The sequence below is a fragment of the Alexandromys fortis genome, unplaced genomic scaffold, assembly GCF_014885135.2.
Source record: "Alexandromys fortis isolate MF-2015 unplaced genomic scaffold, M_Fortis_MF-2015_v1.1 scaffold_55, whole genome shotgun sequence".
Lineage (NCBI taxonomy): Eukaryota > Metazoa > Chordata > Mammalia > Rodentia > Cricetidae > Alexandromys > Alexandromys fortis.
In genome coordinates this window covers 2,766,466-2,788,123 of record NW_026067936.1, presented here as the reverse complement: position 1 = coordinate 2,788,123, position 21,658 = coordinate 2,766,466, and the positions used below count along the sequence as shown (strand labels likewise).

The 21,658-nt window shown below is 44.9% G+C and overlaps 2 protein-coding genes across 2 annotated transcripts; both read right to left on the bottom strand.

Annotated features, from left to right (window-relative positions):
- Window positions 1-140: 140 nt before the first annotated feature.
- On the bottom strand, window positions 141-7,913 carry Star (steroidogenic acute regulatory protein). The gene is made up of 7 exons (XM_050146793.1): window positions 7,713-7,913; window positions 6,797-6,907; window positions 6,446-6,573; window positions 4,923-5,081; window positions 4,612-4,796; window positions 4,130-4,223; window positions 141-3,402 (listed from the first exon to the last, which is right to left on the bottom strand). Exons 1-7 carry the CDS (start codon window positions 7,774-7,776, stop codon window positions 3,289-3,291), a joined length of 855 nt encoding a protein of 284 aa, XP_050002750.1. The 5' UTR covers window positions 7,777-7,913; the 3' UTR covers window positions 141-3,288.
- A 4,742-nt stretch (window positions 7,914-12,655) lies between these two features.
- Lsm1 (LSM1 homolog, mRNA degradation associated) lies at window positions 12,656-21,576 on the bottom strand. Its single transcript, XM_050146795.1, has 4 exons — window positions 21,379-21,576; window positions 16,731-16,799; window positions 15,197-15,312; window positions 12,656-13,237 (listed from the first exon to the last, which is right to left on the bottom strand). Exons 1-4 carry the CDS (start codon window positions 21,422-21,424, stop codon window positions 13,067-13,069), a joined length of 402 nt encoding a protein of 133 aa, XP_050002752.1. The 5' UTR covers window positions 21,425-21,576; the 3' UTR covers window positions 12,656-13,066.
- Between the last annotated feature and the right edge of the window lie 82 nt (window positions 21,577-21,658).

The window sequence follows — 21,658 nt, the reverse complement described above, 5'->3', positions numbered from 1 at the left end:
GCCTCCTAGCTCTTCTGTTTGAACCTGGTGTTGGTGTGTGCAGGGGTTCTCTTGCCAGCCTTCCTTTAGGAGGACCCCCCTAATGGCCTCCCTTTTTAACTTACGTATCTGTATTTAAAAAGCAAACCCCTAGAATGACCTAAAGACTGCCCTGTGTAGTTTTTTGTTTTGTTCATTTTTTTTTTTTAACCTAAGTTCTAGGTAAAGTGATTTGATTCCACTGGAGCTAGGTGGTATGGACCGCTCCTACTGTTCTAATTATTTTATTTTGCTATTTAAGAAATTCTCCAAGGTTCAAGTGATTAGTAACACAAATGGCATTACTATTACACTTGTCTCCTACTGAATCACCCAGACTCCTCAGTTCATCCATTCAATATCTTTGTTGTTTGTTTTTGTATTTTGAAGCAGGGACTATGTAACCTGGCTGTCTATGGGAGACTAGGCTGGTCTCAAACTGACAGAGATCTGCCTTCCTCTACCCCCCTTTGGGGGCTGGGATTAGGAGTGGACCACCACATTTGGCTTGTCCATTTACTACTGTCTTAACAAGAAACTCACTACAGAGTAGGTACTATTGTAAGCAGGGTCCCAGCCTATCACTAACACAAGGACTGGTCTGAGAAGGACAAGCCACTTACAAAGTGAGATTGTTGGAGTTTGAAGGACTCCCAAGAAAAGAATAATGTTATTAGTAGAAACTAGAGGTAAAGTTTTTGCATATAAATGTATAAATCATATGCCCTACTAAAACTAGATGGCTTTCATATGTTGGAGGTTACCAAAGTGGTGCTTTACTTGACAGTACTTAGTGTCTGGAAGAAAAAGGGCAGGTGGTAGTGAGTCACCGTTCATCACGCCAGTCAAAGGCTGAGGCAGGAGGGTTGAAATGAGTTCCAAGCCAGCCTGGACTACAGAGTGAGTGAAACCCGTTTCTAAAGAACAAATTTGAAAGGCAAAACCATAAAAAATGTGTGTACAGCTGTGAACTTGAAATGTGTTAACAAGTTTCATTTGAAAGATTCAAAAATAACTACCCATCTAGAGGTGCCTATTGATTGCCATTGACAACTAGTTTTATTCAAATGTAAAATTAAACAACGGGGTTAAAGCTTCTCAGACAGCACAGAGGCACAGTTACAGCATGGGAAGGGGCAAACGAGAGCTGAGTGTTAGTTAAGGCCTTTTTCCTCTTGAAGCCAGCGTCCTTGGTGCTGGGCTGATGATGGTGACAGCCGCAGCAGAAGAGCCCTACAGCTGCCCTTGCTGCCCTGAAGCTCCTGGGTGAGCAACAACCATCTGTGTCAAAGCAGACTGGAAAGCATCCAGAATTAATATAATAAATATCAGTTTAATAAATACCAGTGTTCCTACAGCTTCTGCTTTACTCATAAATAAGCTAGAATTCTTTACAAAAGATGGAAATTACCAATGCTACTATGACTATAAAGGACAGAAAAATGGGCTGGCAAGATAGCACTGCAGATAAAAGTGCTGCCTACCCTGACAGTGAAAAGCTTTAGTCATAATAGTTGAGGGTTTTTTTTGTTTTTTGTTTTTTTTTTTTATCCTTAACACATTCCACAAAGGAATTCCAGTATATTCATAGTTATGTGTAAAGTTTTCAGTGTGGACGTGAGTGCAAATGAGTGGAGACCAGGAAGTTTGTGGGGTCAGTTTTTCAGCTCCCTCCTTCCATTTATGTGGTTCCAGGAGTCCAGCGTGAGTTGTCAGACTTGGCAAACTCTTCTACACACTGAGTCATTTTGCCAGCCCCCAACTTAAATCTTTAAAGCATAATTTCTCCAAATCCTGGAACATAAATTTGCTATCACTGCATTGCCTTTTACCCATTTTCCCTTCAAAAATGGTAATATTTCAAGCTTTTCAAACAAGGAAGTTGCTAGCTCTGAGCCAAACTTACTAACTTATCATCACCAACTAACCTCATAAACAACAGACATAGTCTCTTTATCTTAGCATTATTGGTCAGTATTTCTTATTTGGTATTTTCCTTTTAACTAGGTAATTGAAAATCCTGTTATAATCTTCTTCATTTAGGGCTATTCACCTTAACTCTAAAGCATTTTGGTTTGTTTGTTATGATGATCTCATGCTGGTTCAAGCTTGCCTGGAACTGAGGGCAGTTCACCTGTATCATCATTTGGAGTGTTGAGATTTCAGCTGTTGAGCCATGACAACTGACTAGAGGGTTTCGTTTGTGTGTTTGTGTGTGTGTGTGTGTTTTTAATGATTCTGGGTGTTCAGCCTGTATATTTGCATGTCTGTGCACCATGTGCATTCCAGGTGTCCACATAAGAAAGCATCAGATTTCCTGGGATAGCAATTAATAGCTGTGGGGTGCTAGGAATTGAACCTGGATCCCCCTAGAAGAGCAGCCAGTGCTCCTATCTGTTGTCATGTCTCCAATCCGTTTTTGTATTTTTGAGACAGGGTCTCACTGTGTAGCTCTGACTATCCTATGTAGACTAGGCTGGCCTCAGTATTACAGAGATCTGTTTCTGACACCACACTGGCTTTTTTTTTTTTTTCTTTTTGTTTTTTTGAGATAGATTTCTCTGTGTAACAGCCCTAGCTGTCCTAGAACTAGCTCTGTAGACCAAGCTGGCCTTGCCCTTCACAATTGCTGGGGTTAAAGGCATGCATCACCACTGCCCGGGTGGCTAGAGTCTAAACAATCGAATGATAAATCTCCAGGAGTTTTGTTCCCTCTAATTACTAGGAACTCCAAACTCTGATGAAGCTGTGACCCCCAGCACAGATGCTGTGGAGCAGGACTTGACAAGGGCAGGCTGAGATTTGCATGGATGGTGCTTTATTGTGACCGAGTAAGTAGGGAAGCCAGCAGAATAACTAGTTTGTTTCTTCTTAGACAAAACTTGGAATATGCTGGGGAAGGGTCCATTTGTGGGTAGTTTGTTGTTCTGGGCCTTTTATGGAGGAGCAGGTCACTGGAGTTTCCCTGCATAAAACTGCTCTGTGCACACTGCTTGAGGCCGTGGCTTTGAGCACCCCACCTTGTCACGTCAGCTACTGGAATGGTTTAACAGATGTCTATCCCTTAATCTCCACTTCACAGCTAATCGGTGGGAGAGGCTAGAGGTCTTTTCTCAGCCTCGTTTCTATTTTCCTGATGGCCAGTTTTTACTAGCTAGTCGTAGATTCTGATGGCTATTCCTCCCGTTACACCAGCTGAAGATTTTAACGGACTTGAAGGCTTCCTGCGGGAGTCTGCTGATGGTGTACAGGTTGATGTAGTGGGCACAGTTAACACCGGGCTTCAGAGGCAGGGCTGGACTCCAGGCGCTTGCGCAGATGGTTGGCAAAGTCCATCTGGGTTTGCGATAAGACCTGGTTGATGATGGTCTTCGGCAGCCACCCCTGGAGCAGAGACAGGAACATTGGTATCTTTGTTGGTTGGTTGTTTGCTTGCTTGTTGGTTTGGGGATGGGGAGGTTTAGAGACAGGATTTCTCCGTGTAACAGCACTGGCTGTCCTGGAACTCACTTTGAAGACCAGGCTGGCCTCAAACTCAATGGAGATCTGCCTACCTCTGCCCCAAGTGCTGGGATTAAAGGCCTGCGCCACCACCGCCCGGCCTGATTTTTTTTTAATCATTTGACTAGGTCCTGGAGTCTCTAACATGCGATCTTCCTACTTCTGCCTCTCAGTACTGAAATTGTAGATACTGCACCCAGCTTTTTAGATGAGGAGAGAGGAAGCCTTGGCAAGGCTTCTACAGTGGTAAAATGGCAGGCCATATTTAAGTCCATCACCTACCCAGCAGCCTGTGATTCTATCAAAATGCAAGAGGAAGGCTGGCAAGGTGGCTGGGTGGGTCAACGCGCTTGTCTCCCAGACCTGACGTCTGAGTTAAATTGCTGGAATGATAAAGGAGGCAGAGGACCCCAAGTCACCAGTGTCCTCTGACCTCCAGGTTGCTGTGACATTTAGCGCCTGCATTCACACGTACACATCATGCACACACAGACAACAATAAGCACGTCAAGAAAAAAATGCAATAGGATTCGCTCTCCTCTCAGTTGGAGGACAAGACCATATTTCTGTCACTACTCCCTACTCCCAGGCCATCTCCCATGCCGCTTACCTTGAGGTCAATACTGAGGAGCCAAGTGAATTTAGTCTTTGAGGGACTTCCAGCCACTGGGTGAAGCACCATGCAGGTGGGACCGTGCTCGGCTCTGGGAAATGAAGAGCAGCCAAGGTAGGAAGACAAGTGAGCGCTCCACTGAGTGACACCAGCACATTGTTAGAGTCCCTTGTAGTCTAAATTTCATCAGGAAGGTCTTCACCAAAAGTACTGTTTAACAACTGGCCTGGCTACCCGCTCATCAGAACCACTGGTTCTGGAGGCCTCCTGTTATGCCCCCTGGTGGTTAGAACACAGAGAAGCCTGCTCCTTGCTTTAGGAAATGATTAAGACTGTTAGAAGCTCCTTCAAGGGTCAGAACAAACCAATTGGCCACTGAAGTAGGGCCACACTGGGCCTTACTTCCTTGTTAAAGCAGAGAGTGGGGCTAAGGATTGGTTTCTTGGACACTGCAGTCTTGAGGCTGCTGCCAGTTTTACCTGATGACACCGCTTTGTTCGGGCATCTCCCCAAAATGTGTGGCCATGCCTGCCAACACACAGGTGGAGCCTCTGCGCTTGGCACAGCGCACGCTCACAAAGTCACGGGGCCCCACCAGGTTTCCTGCTGATGCTGCAGCCAGCTCATGGGTGATCATTGTGTTTTTCCCGATCTTTTGCAGGACCTAATACAAGGGAATCAGTCAGGACTCAGCCAGTAGTGGGCTAAGGTCCCGTAGTCTGGGATGCCTTTGGCCTGTTAGACTGCTTTCTTTTGGGTCCCTGCCACCCACAGCTGCGCTTTTCCTCACCTTGATCTCCTTGACGTTTGGGTTCCACTCTCCCATAGCCTCCATGCGGTCCACAAGTTCTTCATAGAGTCTGTCCATAGGCTGGTCTACCACCACCTCCAACCGAAACACCTTGCCCACATCCGGGACTACTTTACTTAGCACTTCATCACCATTTTCCTGTTAGGGATAAGAGCCACAGGGTTAAAGGTAGAGAAAGTCACTCCTAGCCTAGGCCTTAGACAGTACTGGGAAAGGGAGCAGCAAGTCTCAGGTGAGCATCAGGGACCTGGATCTCTACCTGACGAGGATCCCGTCAGGAAGCACTGCTGCCCACTTGTATAGCTACTCAAGACTGCCTTGTCTTGTTGATGAGTGTTGGCAGCAACTGAAATGACCCAGATTCCAAAGCTCAGAGTCCAAAAGACAGACCTGGAGTGTAAAACGCTCGGTCTGCAACTAGCCTGTTATATAGAGGGAGCAATGGGGCTTTTGTTTGCTTGTTTTGATCATTCAGTATATGTCATTTCACTTCATAAGAATGTGGAGCCAGGGGCTGGAGAGATGGCTCAGAGGTTAGGAGCTCTGGCTGCTCTTCCAGAGGTCCTGAGTTCAATTCCCAGCAACCACATGGTGACATACAACTATATAATGAGATCTGGTACCCACTTCTGGTGTGCAGGTATACATGCAGGCAGAACACTGTATAGGTAATAAATAAATCTTTTTTTAAAAAAATAAAAATAAAAAAGATTGTGGAGCCAGAAAGTTTCAGTGATTTGCCCAGGGACCCTTAGCAAAGAGCAGTGCTGAACCTGGATCCCAGATTTTTTTTTTTACTCCTAAACTATTAGTCTGTTATTTCCATTACTGTAAGAACTTGAGCAACAAGATGTTTCATCTAAACTTTAGTTGATGGATAGTGTGTAATCTTTTGCTGGAGATAAGGTAGATCTAATAGTAGAGCTACTGGTTTTAACTCAAGTCTTGTTACTGGCTGGGCAGGGCTTCAGACGATACTGGACCGCTTTCATATACTCCAGCCTTACGGCAGGGTGAGCCCACATTCCTCCCTGCAAGTCCATCCACAGGCTGGGCTGAACAGTACGAACATACTCTTAGCATGGGAGGGTTTTCATACTGGGTAATCTGTCCCCCAGTGCACATGGAGTCTCCACAGTGGGCGGTTTCTATTGGGTGAATGTACAGCATTTGGAAGGTAGTTAAACAATAGGGACAGTGTTTCTCAACCAGGTCTTATGGCAGGAGGGTTATCTGAGAACATACTGTGTGTTGGTTTGTTTTGAGACAGGGTCTCACTATTCCCCTGGCTGGCCTCAAACTCCCAGCGATCCCCTTTCCTCTGCCTCCTGAGTGCTGAGATTAAAGGTGTGCGCCTTCACTCCAATTTGAGAATATATTTTTAGGAGAGTCCTCAAAGCTACTTGGCTGCTTATCAACCGTGAATGAGGTAGGAATCCCAGCTGAGCACAGGCAGTGGGACAATCAGTAGCTCCAGGTTTCTCTCAGCCACCCTTCCTTACCTGCTGGGTCTCCTTCTTCCAGCCTTCCTGGTTGCTGAGGATGCCCAAGGCCTTCTGCATAGCCACCTCTCCCTGCTGGATGTAGGACAGCTCCTGCTCACTATAGAGTGCCGCTTCCAGCTGAGAACCTGTATGCATAGCCATGGAAAGAAAGATCCTCAGCTCTCATCTCTTTGCCTTCTGAATGTGCTCAGTCCTCAGAAGAGACAAGATCAAAGGGGTCAGGTCCTGTCTGAAGGTCAAGGTAGATACAGGAGTTAGGTAGCCATGGGCAGGGGAACAGGTCTCATGAGCAACATTTGTACCCTAAAGCCCCATCACTCCCTGAAGCCCAGAAGCCCCAACACTTACCAAGCAGTGAGCTCCGACGCCGAACCTGACTGATCCACCCAGGACTGGCTTCTCCCAGTGTTCTCCGGTTCAGCTCCTGGCCAATGGCCAGCACAGCTTGGTGCCTCAGTCCTGCAGAGAGGAAAGTAAAACTTTTGCCAAGGACTAGAAAGTCCCTTAGTGAGGGGCCGTCCAGTCCACTCATCACAGAGGAGCAAACTGGCTCAGAAACAGGTGTCAGCAGGGACCTGAGACAGCCACTTCTTTAAATCCAAGTTCAGTGTTACACTTCCTCCAGCACTTCGGGCCCAGGAATCTCTTTTTTCATCTTGGGAAATAAGGGTGGGCTAGTCAAACCTGGCCCTACTAGGCACAGAAGTTTACCTGAGCCTATTGTAAGCTAGAAAAGGGCTGTCCAGTGAGCTACTGGATATGGAATAGGATACATCTGTCTCCTGAGGTTTACCCCACTCCCAAGATCTGCCTCGAATGTACCGTGATAAGAGCCCCCACTCCCCCGCCCCTTTGCCTTGTACTTCTGCCGCCCAACTTTCCTGTCTTTTTCTTATGCTCTTCCCAGACACTGTTTAAAAGCCAAGGCTGGCTTCCACATTTCTCTACCACCAAGATTTGCCCGAGACCCTTGGTATAGCCTGGTCCAATCCTGAAAGAAGGCAACATCAATACTAGAAAAACCAGAAAAACTAGGGTCCTAGAGCAGAGGCCAGAAATGATAGGGTTTGGGTGAGATGGGGCATCTTACTATCCAGCCTCATTTTTTCAAGTGAAAAAACAGATCCAGAGGGACAAAGATTTCCCCAGGCTCACCCAGGAAGAGGCACAACTGGGACCAACTGAAGCCTAGGTGGCCTGTTCCCCCTCCAGGATCTTTCCATAGTCTTGGCAATCGCTCACGTTCCCCCCCCCCCCCACTCACCTTTCATGTTCCGCATGTGTCTGTAGGAGCTCCCAGCACACAGCTTAAATGTGGCTAGCAACATAGTTTTCTGGCAGATGTGGCAATGTGGCTGCACTCAAGGGTTTGCTCTCCCTGAACCGTTCAAGGTCTTGAGTCCTGCAGCTGTGGTTTGAACCAAGCGCTCTGCCTTAAATGCTTCCAGCGGAAGGCTGTGCATCATCGCTTGGAGATAAAAAAGCCATCAGTCACTGTGCAGAGGGTCAAGGATGGAATGATTGCCTCACACCGCAGTGATGGCCAAGGTTGGAGGGGGCAGAGTGCGTAGAAGGGAGCAGAGGGCCGGGCTCAGGGATGGAGGAAACAGGCCACTGGGATGGGGCAGTTGGACAGAGGGCATACAGCTTCTCAAAAGTTTTAAATGCAAACTTTCAGCCCCATCCTCAAGCTCTAGATTCAGCATCCACTGACCAAGGTGGGTCACTTCTATATAAGAATGCTGGCGGAGAGAGTGAGCCAGGGTAAAAGAACCAAAGAGGAGTAAATTAACAGTACAAGACCAGAGCCAGGTATGGTGGCACATAGCTTTAATCACAGCATTCTGAGGCAGAGGCAAGTAAATTTGTCAGTTCAAGGCCAGGCTAGTCTACATTTTAAGTTTCAGGAGAGCCAAGGCCTATCTCAAAAAAAAAAAAAAAAAAAAAAAAAAAAAGACCATGAATCAGGCCTGGAGGGTGACAGTGATCAGCTCAAAAACAAAAGCAATAGCCTAAGTCCTTGGGTTGGCCTTGGTTCCTTCTACCAGTGTCCTCCCGAACACCCTGTGTGTTCAACGGATCATTTATTTGCATTCTAAGTCCTCATTTCAGGAGACTGGATAGGTCAGCCCATTCTGTAAGCTCCCTAGCTGAGAGTAATGCGGCCCAGGCTACATGCTGCTGCTGCCTTGCCCTTTCCTCATGCAGCTGGGCCAGCCCTGCTCCAGGACTTGGCCTGTGCGGAAAGGTGGGAACGACAATTTACTTGGATTATCTACTATCGGTTTTTGCCGACGGGATCCTGTGGTACTGGACACAGACCCATGGAGCCTTTGAAGTGCCTCTGTTATTCCCAGGCATGCCCGGCAGGGACAAAGCTCTAGGTCCCAGCATTGCTCTGCCAAGAGCTCTTCCTTTCGAAGGTGACTTGAGGCTGCTTCTAAGTCAAACTCCTATGGCAAGAATGTTGCCAACAGTCTCATTAGACTTGCCGGTCCCCCAATCCTGCAGCTGGCATTTGACTTCTGTATCCATTCACTACTGTGCCGAGTCCGGACATGATCCACCCCCACCCCTGTCAAGGATAAAAGGACATACATGGAACCATACAGGATAGCTGAGTCCTACAGCCCGCCTACATTTCCGTCCTGGTCCCTGAGACCCACCCTCTGTAACTCCTCTTCTGCCAGTGTTCATCCATCCTGGCTTTCCAGTAGCCCGTCCCTGATCACGCCCTCCCAGTCAGTGCCATGGAAAAGGTGTAGCCCGGTGCTTGATTTATGTGTGTGTGCCTGTCTCTTCTGTGGGGTTGTTTTAAGACAGTGTCTAACCTGGGCTGTCCTCAAACCTGCTAGTAGCTGAGGGGAGCCTTGAAATCCCAATTCTCCTGCCTCTGTCTCCCAAGTGCTGGAATTACAGGCAATGCGCCACCATCATCGTCTTCTATGGGATTACGTCCCAGACACAGGTATTGCTTCCCTCTCCAACCCTGCTGCTGGCTCCAGCACTCAGTTCTTATGGGGACAGAGTGGATTCTTTCTCCTCCATGGAGGAACGGCTTAGGGAAGCAGCAAAGGGAACAGGCACATCTTTGGCCCATGAAGCCTGCCTGTATGTAAGTGCTGCTTCCGGCCCTCAGGGAGTCCCAGGGAAGACAGGCCTGCTGTTCCTCTGCAGCCTGTGCTTAGGCAGTGTGTGTTGGCTGCCCTAGCTTCTCCGCACCTATTGCTTGGTACACGTGCAGCCTCAGACACACGTGGATCTGCCTTCCACTAAGGTGCTAGGGAGTTGGGAGGGGGTTACGTGGGACAAGCCGCGCAGATAATGTTCAAGGTCCCGCTATTGCTATTCTGTGGAGAATTATGGCATTCAGAGGAAGGAGGGGGGAGTGTGGGCAGACTGGAACACTGAGGCATACAGCTGTTGCTGATGTCAGAGGCAGCCACTGACTCAGGGAGGGGGTGTCCAATGACCTCCCCCAGGGCCAAGGCTTGCCTCTGTTCCTTCCCTGGCTGCATGACTATTTAACTCTTGCTGGTCCTCTGAGTGAAAAGGTCAAGAAAGGTCTGGGAATGTCCTCAGATCCTGGGCATCTAAATCTGGTTTTCCCTTTTGATTACAGCACAGCCTACATGGAAGGAGACCAGATGGACAGAGCAGGTAGGGAGAGGGGGCAAGGCTTTGGAGGAGAAACGGGAACCTCATTAAATACTCAACCAGCTGACACTGAATGTCCCCTAAGACTCTACAGTTATGATCCTATGAGTATGACCATACGATTCACAGGGACTCCAAGGGGAGGTATTTTAGCAGTACAGGAGGGAGAAAGGAACACCACATAGAAATCCTCCTGCCTCTGCCTCCCCAAATGCTGAGATTAATGGGTTCATCACCCCAGCCCATTCTTCCTGCCTGCCCCTTGAGTTCTGGGATTAAAGGCCAGTGCTACCATGCCTGACTTTCTTAGGGGGCAGGGAGCATGCTATTTCTTTAAATTTTTACTTTGTATTTGCCTTCAATGTATTTCTGTGTACCATCTGTGTGCCAGGTGCTCATGGAATCCCAAAGAGCGCATCAGGTCCACTGGAATTGGAGTTAACAGTTGTGAACTGTTAACTATGTGGGTGCTAGGAACCAAACTGGAAAAAAGTAGCCACAGCTCTTAACCACTGAACCTGCACCATCTCTCTAGGCCTTCTTTAAGATGCCTAGGGAGTTCGCTATGTTGTGGAGGCTGGCACTGCCTCCACTTCCCTGGTAATTAGAAGTTCCAGGCGTAAACCCACTTAGCTCAAAATATGCATTGGATTCTAGGCCACTTGGTAAATGTCAAGACCTCCTGGACATGAGTCTCTGGAGTGACGCCATGCAAGGTGAAGGGTGGACACTGCAGCTGCTCCCTGGAAGGCAGCTGCAAGCACTGGCCACAGGGCCCTATCTCCCTGGCTGACCCTTGCTTCTCCAGATGTGTCCTCAGATACTTTGACACAAATTCTTTACACCCTAGGCCTGTGGCCTACAGCTAAGGCAGTCCTGGGGAACATCTGTGTAATTCACCTGAGGCCTGTGGCCTACAGCTAAGGCAGTCCTGGGGAACATCTGTGTAATTCACCTGAGGCCTGTGGCCTACAGCTAAGGCAGTCCTGGGGAACATCTGTGTAATTCACCTGAGGCCTGTGGCCTACAGCTAAGGCAGTCCTGGGGAACATCTGTGTAATTCACCTGAGGCCTGTGGCCTACAGCTAAGGCAGTCCTGGGGAACATCTTCTGTGTAATTCTCTAACCTCCTGACTGACCTCACCTTTTGGCTCACTACCGGTCTCTGAAATGTCTGAGTCAACTTGAAAGTGACCACTGTATTTTCACCCATTTATCTGTCTTTTGTTTTTCAAGACAGGGTTTCGGTTTAATAGCCCTGGCTGTCCTGGAACTTGCTCTGTCGACCAGACTTGGCCTCGAACTCAGAGATCCTCCTGCGCCCTGGTGTGCACTGCCATCGCCAGTCTGGCTTCAACAGCTTCCCAGTGAGACCTACTGTTCCAGGCGTCATGCAGATGCTGGGGCTGCAAGACGGAGCAGACAGAAAACTCCACTCTGCTACATGATTTGGCTGAGACAGGGTCTATGTAGTCCTGGGACTATGTAACCAGGCTTGCCTCACACTCAGAGGTGCTCTTGTCTGTCTCCCAAGGCACATGCCATCACCACCTGGCACCCACCCTGCACATTCTAAGCACTCTTACTGAGCTATATCCTCAGTCCAAGGACAACAATTTCTTCAAATAGTTATCTACTGTAAAACCAACCAAAAATGAAGAATTAACATCCAAATGGCCTACAGGTATCTGGGGCAGAATTTTTAAATACCTAAAACCATAAACCAAGTATATTTCATATTACAGTATAAAATAGTCCACAGAGATCTTATGGAAGACTCCCATTGTCAAAAGATTATAGAAAGGAAGTATCTCAGATAACTAAATTACTGAGAAGCATTTCAATGTGCCAACTAACCAGTTTTTCTGCTGTTGCTTCATTCCTCATTCTGCCTGTTGTCTACTAACGACACTGCTTTTCAAGTGTCATGAGTTACACTTACTACATAATTATTATTTTCCAACAAAAAGTCCGCACGGTGGTGTCAGTAGTTACTAAACAGCAAAAGATGATCAAACTTAAGTGTAAAGGATTTGGAAACCTAGCTAAATTAACAAGACTGAGAACAGAGCACATTATGAAAATATTCTTTCTTATGAAAAATAGTTTAGAATAGTTGTGGGTAAAGCGTGATTTAAGTTTTTTTAAACAAGAGGTTTCTGTTGTAACTAGTTCCTTGAAAAATCCCTTCTTAATCTTGAAACTTGATCAGATTTATGTGAATGGGGAACCAACAAGACAGTATGAAAATACGTCTTCCAGCTGGACGGTGGTAGCACACACTTTTAATCCCAGCACTTGGGAGGTAGAGGCAGGCAGATCTCTGTGAGTTCCAGGCCAGCCTAGTCTACAAGACCTAGTTCCAGGACAGATAAGACTGTTACAGAGAGAAACCCTGTCTTGAAAAACCAAAAACCAAAAAGAAAAGAAGAAAAGACGTCTTCCCGAGCAGATGGCTTGGAACTGTGATGGCAGGGGACCTCATACTTGGACCTTCTGCAGCAGGGAACTGTCTTTTCACCAGAGGTAACTCTATTTTGTGAAATAATATGACACAAGAGATTCATTCTTTATTTACAGTAAAAGGGAAATATCTTTTGAAAAGAAATGTAAACTCTGAGATAAGAAAAGCAATACCGAGACGTGATTCTCAGCTCCACAAGCCACTGTTTCTCTAAACCACAAAGCAGGGCAATGGTGGAGCACACCTGTGATCCCACAAGCTGATGTCAGCCTGGTCTACATAGTGAGTTCAAGGTCAGCCAGGGCTACAGAATGAACTGTTTGAAACAGAAAAGCAAAATGAAATATACAATTATTTTGTTAAAAAAAACAAAATCACATGATTTCTTCATGTTGGCATATGTGAAAGAATAAGATCAGTTTTCACGTTGACAGTCTCTGTCTGGTCAAATGTGAACGGTGACTGGGTGAGAGCCCTTGCTCTCTAGAGCACAGGACTCAGTACTCATCCAGAGTATCTGCTCGAGGGATGGAGAGGCCCCGATCTTTAAGGGCCTGAACCTTCAGCTTCTCTGCCTCCAGTCTGGTCTGCTGTTCTACCCTCTGTTCTTCTAGGATCTCTTCAATAGACACTTGCTGGAGGGGTGTGTCACTCTCCTTTTCCAAGTCCTGCAAAATAGGTAGGTTTGAACTAATTCTCATGAAGGCCAGAATACAAAAACTTACAGAGTCTAGTATGTAGCTTGGACTGCTTTTCTTAACTGTGATAAGGCTGAAATAGCCTCCTGCAGACAGACAGGCAGTAACACTGCTGCACAACATATACCACTTAGAATGCACACACAGAGGTAGGCATCAGCGTGCACAGCAAGTCCCATGTTAGTCAGGTTAACACACAATGGACAGAATGTTTGCTGTGCACTTGAGAAGACCAGGACCCACATAAAGCTGGACACAGTAGTACACTCCTATGATCCCAGTGCTCCTACAGGGAGCTGGGAAAATAGATGCACTGGAGGGCCAGTCAGCCTGGGGTACACAGTGGAAAGAGAACCTGTCTCAAATAAGGTGCAAAATGAGCACTGATACCCAAGGTTACTTCCTCTGACCTACAGGCACACCTCATAGTCCTCCCTCTCTTTCCTCCTCTTCTTTTGTAGTGTTATACATGCTACCAAAGCACCCACTTCTGAGCAACATCCCCTGCCCTATTCTGAATTTCAAAGTCTCACAGGGACTTTGATTTTGCTAGCAAACACGATAGGATTTGAAGTTTAAATAAAGTACTAAAAAACAAAACTAAATGCTTCAAACATACATGTATATATAAACACATACAATTATAATCATCTTCTAATGTGTATATACACAAACATTGCAAGCAATAATACTTCAGATGCAATTTAACATTCCACTCACTATCTGGTCTTCCTGGCACATTCCACTCTCCTCCCTGGTCTTGAGTTTCACTTTGAAACCTCAGTGAATAACTTTTCCAATACCTATTGTTTTCTTTTTCCTTTAAAAATCTATACAATACTTTCCTCAAATGTTGTCAATTAGCTTCGCCACAAAAAACTACTTGTAACCAATTATTTTATTTGTTTTTTATAATTATGTATTTGTTGGGGATGATATGTGCATATGAACAGAGGTATCCTGGGATCTCCTGGAGCTTGAGTTATATGCAGTTGTGAAATGGGAACCAAACTCAGGCCCTCAGTGAGAATAGTATGTACTCTTAATCACTCTCTCCATCTCTCCAACTCCTAACCAATTATTTAAATAATTGAAATATTCCAACATGTAAATCTTGTTTTCAGAGGTAGACAAGGATTTTACCATTGTGATATACTCCCAGTTCTAAATTATACCTTTATAAATAGAACATATAATTTAAAGTCTATAACGTCTTGTTATTAGATGATTTAAAAATTACATGAATGATCAATGTATTTGTTATTTTTTCTTTTTTGGTTTTTTTGAGACACTTTTTCTTTGTGTAGACCTGGCTGTCCTAGAACTCGCTCTGTAGACCAGGCTGAACTTGAACTCACAGAGATCCACCTGCCTCTGTCTCCCAAATGTTAGGATAGAAGGTGTGCACCACCGTCCAGCTGTTTTGTTCTTTTGAAAGAGGGTATTTATTATATTGGCGCCCAGGCTGGCCTGGAACTCACTATGGAGCACAGCTTAGTTTCAGACTAGAGGAGTTCCACCTCCCCGAGCTTCCCAGCTGCTGGGATTATAGACACAGCCACCACACCCAGCAACACTGTTTCTTCCTTTCCAGATGAAAAACCAGGGACCACTTCACAGATGTGTGTGTCATGCATGCACAGGGGCCACACCAATCTCTATTATCCCAAACTTAGTATATGTGCTACCAAAGTGAGAACCAACAACATTGTTTTCTATCAGCTAAAATCAACAATATTCTGCTAGTGAGATTAAATCTTTAAAATGCCAAAAAGGCAATGGAATGATGGTTAGTTACCTTTTGTAGTGTTGCTCTGGCAACTACAGCTTCCCTATCTGGTAGGTTCTTGTGTGAAGCTTGCTGAACTCAGGAAGAAACCAGCTAGCATCAGTGCCCAGACCCACAGCAGCTCAACAGTTTTCACTTACTATTTCTCCGAGTAGGACCACATTTTCTCCTCTGACCACAAAAATCCCTCGAGGAATATCACCATACTTTTTGCCCACATGAATGCGCTCTACGGTCTGATGCAGCACTAAGTTGGCTACAAGAACATAGAGAAGAAACAGATTCAATTATTTAGCTATTTTTAAATTTCATTGATTACAACAAACCATTTAGGAGAATTTTTGAGGTGGGGGGGTGGGGGAGGTAGGGTCTCATTCTAGTCTCACCTGGCCTAGAAATCACAATGTAATCCAGGCTGTTACAGAATTTGAGATGATTCTCCTGCCCAACCTCTTATACATGCTGTGATTATAGACAGGAGCCACCATATGTTCAAACAAGTAGAGAGTATTTCCCATTATGTTGGGCTAATGAATGAATGATGGTAGAAATAAGTTACTTCTGTATTATTTAACTGCTAGTATCAACATGGTCCCTAGAGAAATAGAAAGGAATGGAACTCTGGAAAACCTAAGCTTAAACAATTGTCAAGATTAAAGTTCTGCTTTTTTGGAAAGAGAATTTTTCTTTGTTGTGTGAATATACGTATGTGGTGACTTCACTGAGGTTTAATTTTTGTTCAGTAATAATGATGCATGCAATCCAATGTTTCTTTTATAGATTATGACACAGCAAGATTCGTTCTTCGCCGTTGTCAGATAATTGGACCTGGTAATCTCAATATTCATTATTTATCCCTTCGAAACACTGATGAATTTAACTTAAGATTTAGAACACCAACCTGTAGGGATATTTTTCTTCTTTCAATTAGTACTATTTGTCTTACTTGAAGTAAAACAGAAATTGATGTGTGGATCTTATTGTTTTGGCTTGAGATGGTTCTTGATCTGTTTCCAAGGTAATTGTTTTGCCTCAGCCTAACAAGTATGAGACTATAGGCGCGTGGCTGGCTGTTTGTATCTTCTGAATTCTGGTGTTTTAGCTTCATTTTCCCGCACATTCAAATCCAGTGATCTAGCAGATCATGACCTACCAATGTGTGAACTGAGAAACAAATCTCTTACTTCAGAAAATGCAGATTGCAAAATGAAGACTGGCTCCTAAGTCTGGTGTACTAATATGTAAACTATTGAGTTACTCTCCTAAATCTGGTACACTAATATGTAAGCTATTGAGTTACTCTCCTAAATCTGGTATATTAATATGTAAACTATTGAGTTACTTCTCTCAGCAAGTTTCAGGAATTGGCTTCTACTCTATTTTCTCTGGACAGGGAGGGATTACCCAGGAAATGATTTGAAGACTAACTTTTTCTGTCATTTGGCTCCCTCTAATGGGGAAAATAAAAACACTAGTGAAAACCAGTTTTAGAATACAAACTCATAAATATACAAGCTTCTGAAACACCTAATCATAATTTGAAAACAATTTACTCACCCCAAACAGTTCTATTTTTCTGACCCATGAGAAAAGTTAGAGATAAGTAAATCTGAATATAAAGTGATACCAAAAAAATTCAATAGAATTAAAGAGTAAGATTGTAAGAATACATACCAAACTGATCAATGCTTCTTAAAAAACCTATCAGTGTCCTTCCATCACGAAGTAGGACCAAGTGTTTTTCTGGGGAAAGGAGAAAAGATCTTTAAAACGAAAACTGTCAGTTTCAGTGAGCTCATATAGTAACAATAAAAATTCAGTTAATAGCATTTAAACTGTACCAGACGCTCTTCTAATGTATTTAGGGTGGAATTCATTGTAAGACATGGGAGGAAAGACTAGGCAGCCTGGGGTTTAGATGAGATCAGCCCTGGAAGACTCAGAGTAGTACTGTAGTTAGAAGAGGACACTAAGCAGTCTGGAAGGGCTCAAACAAGAACTAAAGAAATGCAGGCATATTAAGATTTGATAATGGCTTAGAACAGAAATTCAATTAAAAGCTTTACAACAAAATATATGTATTGTGCTTGTGTCTGTGTACATGTATGTACAAACCAGAAGGCAGCATGAGATTCATTAGCACTGGAGTTACAGGCAGTTCCCAGTGAACCACTTTTGTGGCTGCTGGCATCACTCTGGCCCCCCCAGAGGCGTATGCACACTTAATCACTGAGTCATCTATCCAAACCAGGGGTTCTCTACCTATGGGTCTCAACCTCTGGAGTTGAAAGGCCTTTTCATGGGAGTCACATATCAGATAATTACATTACAATTCATAATAGTAGCAAAATTGCAGTTATGAAGTAGCAACAAAAATAATAATTTTATGGTTGGGAGTCACCACAACATGAGGAATTGTATTAAAAGGTCGCAGCATTAGGAAGGTTGAGAACCACCGGTCTAAACTATTCTGAAGTCTGAAAGTCATCAACCTTATGAGTCGGTATTTATTGTAGCAGGAAAACAAGAAAACTACCTCATGTGATAATATAGCAGAGTAATATACAAGACAACATGCTAGCAGGATGAAGGACACACCAAAGTGGCTAAGAAAATGGGCGGGGGGGTGCTCTGAAGAGACAGATAACTTTAAGGATTCAAATAAGTCACCTATTAGAAAAGCATGCAAGATTTTAACCATTCGTTTCTTTAATTCTATGCAAAAAGCACTTTAGGATTTTTTTGTTCTTTTTTTTTTTAAAGATTTATTTATTTATTATGTATACAACATTCCTTCCATGTATGTTTGTATGCCAGAAGAGAGCACCAGATCTCATTATAGATGGTTGTGAGCCACCATGTGGTTGCTGGGAATTGAACTCAGTACCTTTGGAGGAGCAGGCAATGCTCTTAACCACTGAGCCATCTCTCCAGCCCTGTTTGTTTGTTTTTGAGATAGGGTTTCTCTGTGTAGTTCTGGGTATCTTAGAACTTATTCTGTAGACCGGGCCGGTCTTGAATTCACAGAGGTTCACCTGTGTCTGCCTCCCAAATGCTGGGATTAAAGGCATGTTTCACTATGTCTACCTCAAAATTAAAGTCCGTAGACCAGGTCAGATGTAGCAGTGAATGCCTCCCCACACCTACAGGGTTTCTCTGTGAAGCCCTGCCTGCCCTGGAATGTGCTCTGTGTAGACTAGGCTGGCCTCAAACTTAAGAGACTGGCTGCCTTTGCTGAGTGTTAGAATTAGAAGTGTGCATCACCTACTTCTCAGCATAAAGTACTTTCTATATGAAGAGAAATGATTCTTCTCTAAAGGAATTTACAGTCATATTAGGCTACAATTAAATATTATAAGAAGCAAATCACCGGGCAGTGGTGGCGCACGCCTTTAATCCCAGCACTCGGGAGGCAGAGGCAGGTGGATCTCTGTGAGTTCGAGGCCAACAGTTCCAGGACAGGCTCCAAAGCTACAGAAAAACCCTGTCTCGGGGGAAAAAAACAAAAAAAAAAAAACAAAAAAAAAAAACAAAAGGCAAGCAAATCTTAATTAAATAAGACTTAAGAAAGAAACTACACGTATCCCAGTTGGACCTTGAAGGATAAGTTTTGGATATAAGAAAGGGAAAGTGGAAATAAAAAGATTAGAGAAATCTAACAAATAAATTAAGCATAAAGGGGAAAAGTAGTATATTAACATTTGGTTCAAAGATAAAAAAGAACAGGAGTTAAAGTTAGAAGAAAAGTATTGGAGGCAAGCTTTAACTTCAAAAGGAATAAGAAAACACTCAAGACTGGTAATATGGAAAATAGGAGTTAGGATGCTCAAGTATGTCTAGAATGTCTACAGATTTAGAGAAAACGGACCAAACAACTCAAACCACCTGTTTGAGAGAACAGTAATGTCCAGAGATAAGAAGATTAGCAAGAACTAGTGTTAGAGAAACCAAGAAAACAATTGAGGGCTGGTGAGACGGCTCAGTAGTTAAGAGCACTTACTGATCTTCTAGAGGACCCAGGTTCAGTTCCCAGCACACATATCAGGTAGCTCACAATTTCTAAAACCTCAGTTACTGCATGAACATGATGCACATAAACTCGTACTTAAAAACAAACACAAATTGGGTATAAAAAAGAACCCAATACAGAATACAATGAACAATGCTGCAGAGAGAACTTGGAAAGAATCAGTTGAGGACACTGCTACTCTTGCAGAAGACGAGGTTTGGCTCTCTAGTAACTCTAGTTCCAGGGCATCTTTTGGTATCCTGCACACATGCACTGCATAAAAATTCATCACTCATGTAGGCACAAACATATATGCTGAAACAATAAGTAAATAAATCTTTAAAAAACTCAGAAAAAATACACATAAGGATAAATAAACAAATCTTTTAAAAACAATACAACTTCAAGCCAGGCATGGTGGCCCATGTCTTATAATTTCAGAATTTTAGAGACACTGAGATAGAAGGAATGCAGTGCGTGTGTGTATGTATGTGTGCAGTTATATTTTGTTTGTGTTCTAACAAACAAAGCTTGCCTGAATGAAGATCAGAGTACAGAGCTAAGCCACTAGAGGCCAGGCAGTGTGGCATACACCTTTAGTCCCAGGACTTGGGAGAAAGAGACAAGATGGATCTCTTGTTAGTTCAAGACCACCTTGGGCCACCTGAAACTGATCCAGTCTCAAAGAGCCAGGTGATGTTGGCCCACAGCTTTAATCCCAACATGAAGGAGATGGAGATAGGAAGGGACGTGGCTGGGGGAGAGAGGAATACAAGAGCTCAGTGCAGTCTGAGCACTGGGAGAGGTAAAAGAACTCTGTAGTGGCTGGCCTCTCTGCTTTTCTGATCTTCTGTATTAATCCCTGTATCTGACTCTGGGGAATTAATGTTTTTGCTTGTACTTGTTTGAAGCTGTATAAATTGTCTTGCTTTTGAAAAGTCACAGGATTAAAATGATTTTAAAACGCCGCTTACAGACTAGAGCGATGGCTCAGCACTTAACGAGACTTGGCTCCTCTTTCAGAGGACCCAGATTCGAATCCCTGCACCCACAAGGTGGCTCACAACCACCTCTAACTCTAGTGTCAGAGGATGCTATGTTCTCTTCTGGTTTCCCCAGCACCAGACAAGCACACAGCGCACAGACATACACATCTTTTTTTTTTTTTTTAATGCTGCTTAAAAATACTATTTGAAAAGCCAGACAGTGGTGGTGCATGCCTTTAATCCCAGCACTCAGGAGGCATAGGCAGGTGGATTCTGTTGAGTTGGAGGCCAGCCTGGTCTACAAAGGAAGTTCCAGGACAGCCAGAATTGTCACACAGAGAAATCCTGTCACAAACCACCACCACAATAGCAAAACACAACTTAAAAAAAAAAAAAGGGCGGTTTAAGGAATCATACAAAGGTAAGAATTCAGGGTGGGAGGAGAATTCAGGGGGAAAATTTAAAGTGGAGGCTCAGAAGGGCATTTGTTGCTATTGTAGATGATGAGTTTGGTTCCCAGCACCCACACTGTGGCTCACAACAGTCCATAACTCCAATTCCAGAGGATTTGGTGAAGATGAAATTGTGGTCAGGTGGTGGCGCACACTTTTAATCCCAGCACTCAGGAGGCAGAGGCACGCGGATCTCTGTGAGTTCGAGGCCAGCTTGGTCTACAAGGGCTAGTTCCAGGACAAGCTCCAAAGCTAAGGAGAAACCCTGTCTCGAAACAAAACAAAACAAAACAAAAAAACCCAAACCAACAAAAAAGATGAGGTTGCATCCTCTTGGTTTGTACAGTACTGACCTATTTTCAGTAAAAGCAAAACTGTCCAACAGAAAAAAATGTGTGAAGGGACTTAGCCTTTCTAGAAAAGTCAGCTATTACGTCCGACACCTGTCTCTACTACAGCTTTAATCTGAAAGAACTAACGACCCTCATAGAAAGAGCAGACCGCAAGTGGCTCCACAACAGAAAGCCTGCGCTGAGCGCCAATTAAATTCAACTGCTGCTGTCTTCACATTTTCGGGTCTTGGTGGGCCCTCCTAGGAGCAACTCTCGTCCATCTACCGTCAAAGAGAACTTGGAAACACTGCAGCGAAAGACAGGGCACGCGGAGGAAGTCGCCTGGGCCACTTCACAGTTTGCACGTCGGATGCTGCGCCCCTCGGAAGGCGTTCCACAGCTGGTGCCCAGGGCCAGAGGAGGCAGGTTAGGGATGGGCACCGAGGCCGGGAAGGCAGACCACCCTGCCGGGGCCCGGGACTCACGGGGAGCCCACTCGAGAGAGGGTCCCACGCCAGGCTTCTCCCGGGGAGAGCTACTCACTGTCGATGTCCTCGATGAGGCTGGCGGTCCCGGGCATATAGTTCATTTTGAACTCAGGCAAAGCTGCACCGGTGGGCGAGGGCGTCCAGTCGCCCGTCGGCGGGCCGCGGACGGGAACCCGCCGCTCACCAACAACTCAATTGCCGCTAGTCGCCGGAAGCGTTTTCAGGTTACCCCACCCACTTCCGGTATCGCGTGTCCGTCCACAGAAAGAGGCGTTCCGGGCGTGCGATAGCGGGCAGCGTTTCTTCCTCCCTGAGCAGTGATGTGGAGTCCAGGT